We start from the raw sequence: 8,178 nt of genomic DNA, 5'->3' as shown, positions 1-8,178 counted from the left end.
TGGCATCACCAATCCCAGGCCTCACTGAATCAGGATATGCATTTTACCAACATCCCCAGGAGACCTCAGGGCACATCCAAATTTAAGAAGTGCTCCCTGGAGGGTGTACCTGGGACACACCTTGCCAGAATTGCTGCCTCCCCCATTATTTTGTTCCAGCACTTTTTGTTTTATGTAAAGCTATACCCATTATTTCTTGGGGTCATCACAGTAGTAAGTTGAAATAGCAGGATCCCCACTCTCCAGAGAGGTAAACTGAGATGCTTAGAGCCAGAGTGGAAACTAGAACCCAGCTCTTGGGCTAGATTCAGTCCTTTCTCCCGGACTTTTGAACTGTGTCATCAGCAGAGACTACTGGTGCCCTTGCATAACCTAAACTCCTTCAAAACTAGGCAGCTGGTTTACCCTGTTTCCCTGCAGCAGGCCGCCCAGACCTTGGCAGGACCACACCATGCCTGATTACCGCCCCGAATTCACTTTCTCAAACACATTCCTGCTGCTTGCAATTCACTGTCGCTTGTTGACTCAGCCATTTATCCACACCACGCACTTAGAAGATGCTAGGTCCTGGAGTTCTTTTGATGATTTTGGAGTGGTAACTGCTAAACTGTTTTCTGTTAGAAAACATGGACAATTCCTTTGACGCTGACATTGCAGAGCCGGTATTTTAGCCTGCTTTTTCTATTTCTTTTTATTTAATTGCATAAACAAAGAAAATTATTACGGAGGCAGAAGAGCAAAGAGGTTCCAAAAATGGCCCAGACTCTGTGGAGTGACTTGAGTAACCTCTGTGAAGGCAAAGAAGGTTCGGTAAGATGACGGAGAGTGAGGCTCAATAGGGTTTGACACCATAGATGGCGTGAACGAATATGCGTAAGATTATGAAATACAAATATTCAAAAAGACATTAGTCATCTCAATCCCTTTTGAACCCCGGGAGATGGGAGATGGGGTTGAAACAGTAAAAAGTGCTATGTGACCCAGAGGTCAGGTGTTTGCCTTTGTGTATCAGGTGACACCGATGGTGAATTGTCCAGCTGAAGTTTAAACATGTTTAGCCTGGCAGGTGAATCAGATGTAATTCATGAAAAGCTTGGGCCTCACTAGGTTTCCCCATACACCAGTTCTTACAAGAAGTAGACCAATTTATTGTTTGAAAAAAGATGAGCTGTAATTACTGAAGAAAATCAAAACAAAGAGATTTCTTCCCCCCCAAAATAGCTTTGCAATGCGTAACATTTTAAAATATAAAAAAGCCAATCAAAAAATCTAACATGTAGGGCGCCTGGGTGGCTCAGTTGGTTAAGCACTGCCTTCGGCTCAGGCCATGATCCTGGAGTCCCGGGATCGAGTCCCACATCGGGCTCCCTGCTCAGCAGGGAGTCTGCTTCTCCCTCTGACCCTCTTCCCTCTCGTGCTCTCTGTCTCTCATTCGCTCCCTCTCAAATAAAAAAATAAAATCTTTAAAAAAAATCTAATATGTAATTCTTTAAAAAGAAAAAAGAAAAACTCATTCTTAAAAATTGCCGTTCCTTTCTTTTCTTTTTGTTCCTGTTCACCAGGAAAGATATGGTAAGTTATAAATGGACCAACATTTAGCAAAAATCAATCAATCAATAAAGCAAGCATTAGGCTTCTGATTTCAATACGGAGTCTCTGGTTTTAGAATCTAAGCTGTTATCTTTCACTTTCTTATTTTATTCCCTTCAATTTAATTACAACAATTAAGAGTGATGGTGCCAGATAGAAGGCCAGTGGAAACCAGATCATTCTTGCAGTAAATTGGCCTGATAAAACCATGTGGGCTTTTTTTTTTTTTTTTGTAAGGGATGTTGGGGGGTGGTGTTGGAGGTGGGTTTGCAACCACAGCCTAAAATGAGGCTTGCAGGTAACCTGTAGATTTCAACTATTCAGAACCTGGGGTTCATGGACTCAAAGGGGACCATAGATGGGCTTCAGGGGTGGTGTGAGGACCTTATAAAAGTGCTGGAACATGTGATGAATGGGTTTTTTTCTAGGGAGAGTCCCCATAGCTGTCATCAGTCACTCAACTCAGTCTGCATGCCTCGTGAGGGCTTGGAAACTACTCTGCTTCTCAAGTCCCTGCTGACTTGGCTCTTCCTTTCACGAGGTTCTCTCACATTCACTTAACTTACCTTTTGGGATTTTATCTTGTGCTTTTTTCTTTTTAGATTTTTTTTAAAGTAATCTCTACATCCAACATGGGGCTTGAACTCACAATCCCAAGATCAAGAGTCGCATGCTCCACCAACTAAGCCAGCCAGGTGCCCCTCTTTTTGTTTTCTTGTAAGAGTTGAGCCCTGGAGGGAGACCTGTTCCCACTCTCAGCACATATTCCCCTCTGTTATATCCCAGGTTTTGCAGAGACCCTCTGCTCCACAGTGATGTGAATTCACTGAGCAGCCAATCAATACTGTGGTTTTCTCCATAGTGCACATTTTCTGGGGAAGCACTTTTCCTGAACATTCAGAGACTGCTGGCTGAACAAGAGCCGGCTATTCAAACAAGAACCTGGAGATGCACCTGAGTTTAATTTCATTTTCATTTTTTAAAGAAAGACAGCACTTTTATTCTCTCTTCTCATCAAAACCATTTTTCTAAGATAACTTTTTTTCTGTTATTAAAAACTCCCCCAAATCAGTGCTATATTACAGTATCTAACCAGTAACAGACATACCCATTCTTCTGACTGCCTGGTATATGTGATTTCTTTCTTTCTTTTTTTTTTTTTTACTTTTGGTTGCCATATGACCCCGCTATATTCCAATCTGTTATATACCCAAGAGAGTTGAAAACATATTCATACAGAAACTTGTACATGAATATTTATATTATTCATAATAGCCAAAAAGTGAAAGTAACCCAAATGTCTATCAACTGATGAACAGATAAACAAAATGTAGTATAGCCATACATTGGTGTGTATTATTCACCCGTTAAAGGAATGAAGTATTGATACATGCTACAACATGGAGGAGCCTTGAAAACACTGTGGTAAGTGAAATAAGCCAGTCACCACGGACCACATGTTGTATGATTCCATTTATATGAAATGTCTAGAATAGGCAAATCCATAGACAGAAATCCAGAGACAGAAAGTAAATCAGTGGTTGCTAGGAGGCAGGGAGAGGGGAGAAGTTGTAGTGACTGTAGATAGGGAGTTTCTTTTTCTAACGATGGAGATGTTCTGGAATTAGAGAGTGGTAATGTTTGCATACCAGTGGGAACATACAAAAAAACCCTACCAAACTGCACACTTTAAAATGGCTGAAATGGTGAATTTCAAGTTTTGAAAAAAACTGAGGTGGTGAAAGAAAGATAAAGATCTCAATATTCCTGTGATAGCTTGGGAATACAAAATTTGGGGTGCATTCAGATGGGATCTTCTGAATGCTCTAGGATCTAGTTTCTAAATTCTTCAAACATAAGGATGTTCTGGGCAGTCTGCAATCCACAAACTCTGTGAATTGCGGGACTCCCAGGCCCCCTGTAATACGCCCCTCATGCCCACCAGGAGTCTGTGGTCCACAGTTCAGAGCCCTTGTTCTGGCACAATTATGTCAATAAGCGGACCCCCCCCCCAACTCTGCCCCAGACATAAGGTATGTGTTGTGTGACCGTACAGTGCTGTTGTTCTGTGTTAAGTATATGAAAAAGGTAAACCAATTCTACCGATTTATTTTTGTCCCTATGAATCCACCCAACACGAAGTCATCTCCTCAGCTCACCATGTCAGGCACCCGTCATACATTTAAGGAGGCAAATAACCAGGACAACTGCTGAAACAATGGAATCCTCTTGATTTTACTGGTTAGAGCTGAGCTGCCAAAGGTACTGGGTTTTCATATACAGTAACAGCCAACTTATTGGGATCAGACTTCCAGTGACATCAACTTCTGAACATCTCTGAACCCAGGGGGATGTGGGGAAAAAAGCAGGAGGCTTGGAGCCTCCTGAAAACAGCGTCCCAAAAGCCCATGCACCCCTCCTCAGAAGCAAAGCATTACCTGACACATAGGTCATACTTGGTTCCCTGGCTTCTCCAAGAAAACTTCCATTCTGCCCTGGAGGTTTCCATCAGAGAGCAGGAGGTGAAGAGCAAAAGACTCAGAAAGCAGGTTAGGAGGAGGGGGCTGGATTGGCAAGAGGTTACAACCCCAGACACAGAGAGCTCCCCCATCTTGTACAGGAACACATTTTGGATCATGTGCACGAGATAAAGAACAGGTAAAACTATTTTAAAAGTATAGCCAGGGGCCATATAGTATGGGAGTAAAAAGTCCCAAACACCACAAATGCCCCAGATGGCTTCACCAATAGAGCAGAAAGCAGTAAAATTCATCGGTGAGAACAGCACAATAGTCTGTGAAAGGCAAAGCCAAGCCCTATGTATTTTGATAGCTCCTGATGACATCACCGCACCACACTAAGGTAACAAAAGGGGCTGATGTTTTTAATGATGACCATGACTCATCAAGAAAAGGTTAAATACTCTCCAGTATACTGTTTACTAAGGCAGGGAAGTGCATAACGCATTTTAGAAAGATTTCCCTCAAAAAATATTAAAATTTTAAAGATTCAGCACTTAAAGGGTTAATCCTCCGTTATCTGAATATTTGCTTACATACCTCATTTTACAACAATGCCAGTAAATGAGAGGCATTACATTTTTTTTTATAATCATTAGTATCAAATTATTGGCACCATTCAGTTTTAAGGATAGGGACAGGAGAGCAAACTATACAATACAACATAAAAATACAGTTCTGTTACAAATATACGAGATCAATTCCACTTAACAAGTGGTCATAAGAAATGGATGGACATTCTACGTACAAGGAAATACAGCTAGTAAATCATCACATGGAAAAGTGCTCAGCCTTGCTAGCAATTAATGAAATAAAACAACCTTTCAAGAACAACTATACACACCTATTAAACTAGCAAAAATAAATTAAAATGGCAAAACCCAATACTGGCAGAACTACTGGTAAGTAGAAATGCTTATACATTGCTGGTGGCATCATAAATTGTAGAGGGATTCAAGCATTCAGAGGGAATAGGGGAATTGAACTAATAACCTGTAAGGTCCTTCCAACCCAGAGACTGGATCTTTCTAGAAAGCAATCTGGCAATATGAAACAAGAGCTATAAAATATTTCATGCTCTTTGACCTTGTAATCCCTCTTTGGAGATATTCCCAAGGGAAGAATCCAAAGGAAGGAGAACTTTTTTTACAAAGACATTCATAGCAGCACTATTTATAAGAGTGAAAAATTGGATATAACTCAAATACCTAATAATAGGGAGAAGTGAGGTTAACCATGTTACATGGATATACAGACATTTAAATTGGTGAGAGCAGAATCTGTACTGGAAAGGGAAGATATGGGTGAGGTGGAGAAGTACAACCAAAGAGTATATACACACTGGTCACAGCTATGAAAAAATGTGTGCATATTCACTGAGAGTTCGGGTAACGGTTCAGAGGGCTAGTCTGTGCTGAGGGCGTGCCTTTATTCCTGCAAAGTTGTTTAAGTGCATAATAAAAATTTAAAAACACATTTCTTGAAACTATATAAAAAGAGAACAAAGTGTCATCTGGTCAAGGTTCTATCAACAGGACAAGAATTAATTAACTTTAGAAATAATTTTCCTTTATGGAACACCCAAATGAATCTTGATATTGAATCATTTTATCCTCGTAAGGATTTTTAGACAATTTAAGCTATAATTTCCTACTTTGGGTTCAGTGAAAAATTCTGTTTATCCCAAATAATATCATATCCAATGAATCCACAATTTAAATTGTATTTCAGATTTCGCCAAAGTACTTAGTAATCCTGGTGATCGCAACTTTCTTGTGTTACTTCATCGATTCATGTCTGAATAAAAATGAGTGTTAAGGACTTTATAAGATCTGTATAATTACCAGTGTCAATGAAAAAACCAGCAGTAAAGAATTATTCTCTCATTAAAAATGACTCTTTAACAAACAGTTGAAGCTTGGTGCAAGTTTCAATCATACAAAATCATGGTTGAGACTGATAGCAAAGGATTCCGTGCCATATTAACCCCTGTGGTTATTAATATAGACACACAGGTAGTACTAAAAAGGGAATCCCATTTCCCCATCTTTCTTCTCCTAGGCTTCCCAAATCCCATCCCAACTATACTGAGTAGCAGAAAAACTCTAATACTCAGGAGACAGAAAATAACTTCTCCCATAAAAGTCAAGCCAGAAGTTGGCTTCAACCAACCACGGAGACCTGGGTGAACAGAGCACACATCTGTGTGTTGTGCTGGAGTGAGCACACAAAGCCCGAAGAAAGAAAACGGACAGAAGGCACCATGCCGTCCTCCAGGCAACAAAGGGAGAATTTCACAGTTCGGTCATCAACAGTCTTTTCATCATTTTTTCTCTCTCCAGTTCCTGCCGGAGCGTCTCTGCACTGAAGAAAAGTAGGTGACAAAATAATGAGATTCCACTAAAAAAATGACAAGAACGGTATCATTCCCCCCACCCGCCACCCCAGGTCTTCTTTTCTGACCTTGGTTCTCAACTTTCCCTTTCAGGCTCCTTAAGGACCCCCGACACTTGCTAGCGTTACAATGACCTGAAATTGGCTACCTACTGGGTCCCCCCACCAGACTGAGAGTTCCTCAGGGCACTGCTCCCCAGAGAACTGACCATATATGTCATTCATCTCTGAAGCCCCAGGGCCAAGCATAGGGACTGGTACATAGCTATGTCTCAGTAAAGGTCTTCTGAATGAGCAGGAAGATGTCCAGGGGTTAGATTTCTTTCAATCATGCTTTAAATTGGTTTCAAATGCACTTTCTCCCAGAGTCCTCTCTTCCCCATATTTTGTTTTATTTTTTAAAAAGATTTTACTTATTTATTTGAGAGAGAGAGAGCACAAGCAGGGGGGCGGGGGGCAGCAGAGGGAGAGGGAGAAGCAGACTCCCACCTGAGCAGGGAGCCCAATGCAGGGCTCAATCCCAGGACCCTGGATCACGACCTGAGCCAAAGGCAGACGCTTAACTGCTTAACAGACTGAGCCACCCAGGAGCTCCTCCCCCACATTTTATTTATTTATTTATTTATTTATTTATTTATTTTTAAGATTTTTATTTATTTATTTGAGAGGGAGAGAATGAGAGACAGAGAGCACGAGAGGGAAGAGGGTCAGAGGGAGAAGCAGACTCCCCGCCGAGCAGGGAGCCTGATGTGGGACTCGATCCCGGGACTCCAGGATCATGACCTGAGCCGAAGGCAGTCGCTTAACCAACTGAGCCACCCAGGCGCCCCTCCCCCACATTTTAATAAACAAATTGCATGAAATAAAATCGGCTGCTTTGAGGGGTTGCCTCTGACTTCTTGGCCCTCAGGCCCCGTTGCCTAACTATGGGATCTGTCTCCATTGTTTATGGACATGCATGTGCATGCACTCACATGCACACACACGTGCACATGGGCGTGCACACACACACACACACACACACAGAAGTATACATCTAAAGCACAATTCAAGTTTTTAAATAATCTCATACAGGATAGAAATCAGTTTCTACTGTGACCAGTAAGTAAAATCTGGCCCCAACCTCGGACTTCATGGGGCTCTTGCCCTGTCATTCATCCCACTCTGGCTACACTAGCCCCCTTACCCCTCCTTAACCACTCCCAGCATGCTCCATCTCAGAGGTCTTAGCCCTGGCTGTTCCTGAGTATACTCTTTCCCCAAATACCTGCAGCCTGCTCCCTCCCCACCTCAGGTCTCTGCTTACAAGCCACCTCAATGAGGCCATCCCAGCCTGCCCTATGCCCTTCTTGGTTTCATTTTGTTCCCTAGCTTGTCACCATCTCTCTCTCTCTCTCCCTCATTCTCTCTCCCTTCTCTTTCACACACACACACACACACACACACACACAGTTATTTAACGTCTGTCTCCTCTCCCCCAACACTAAATTGTAAACTCCATAAAGGATTTCTGTTTTATTTACTGTGCATCCCTAGGGCCTAGAATACTCTCCAGGCTTTGTAGACACTTCAGTAAATATGTACAGAAAAAAATGAATGAAAGAATAAATAAGAAGCATACAGATGTCACAGACACAGTTTTCCCTTCACCGGAGTTCCCTGCCAGGACCTGCTG

General features: G+C 42.0%; 1 protein-coding gene across 3 annotated transcripts in view; it reads right to left on the bottom strand.

Annotated features, from left to right (window-relative positions):
• Nucleotides 1-2,574: 2,574 nt before the first annotated feature.
• The window catches only part of EPB41L4B (erythrocyte membrane protein band 4.1 like 4B), a 127,198-nt gene continuing 121,594 nt past the window's right edge, over nt 2,575-8,178 (bottom strand). For 2 of the 3 annotated variants that reach the window (XM_073876592.1, XM_025888568.2), the window contains one exon: nt 2,576-6,473. In XM_073876592.1, the coding sequence (XP_073732693.1) occupies nt 6,404-6,473 (70 nt within the window). In that variant the 3' untranslated portion in view covers nt 2,576-6,403. Of the gene's footprint in view, nt 6,474-8,178 lie in introns of all 3 variants that reach the window. The other variant, XM_073876590.1, reaches the window with a different exon arrangement.

This window comes from Callorhinus ursinus, unplaced genomic scaffold (genome assembly GCF_003265705.2).
Source record: "Callorhinus ursinus isolate GAN/ISIS: 27379988/994484 unplaced genomic scaffold, GSC_fseal_2.0 scaffold24, whole genome shotgun sequence".
In the NCBI taxonomy this organism is placed as follows: domain Eukaryota; kingdom Metazoa; phylum Chordata; class Mammalia; order Carnivora; family Otariidae; genus Callorhinus; species Callorhinus ursinus.
The sequence above is the reverse complement of the archived record's forward strand: the minus strand, read 5'-3'. Positions and strand labels throughout refer to the sequence as shown.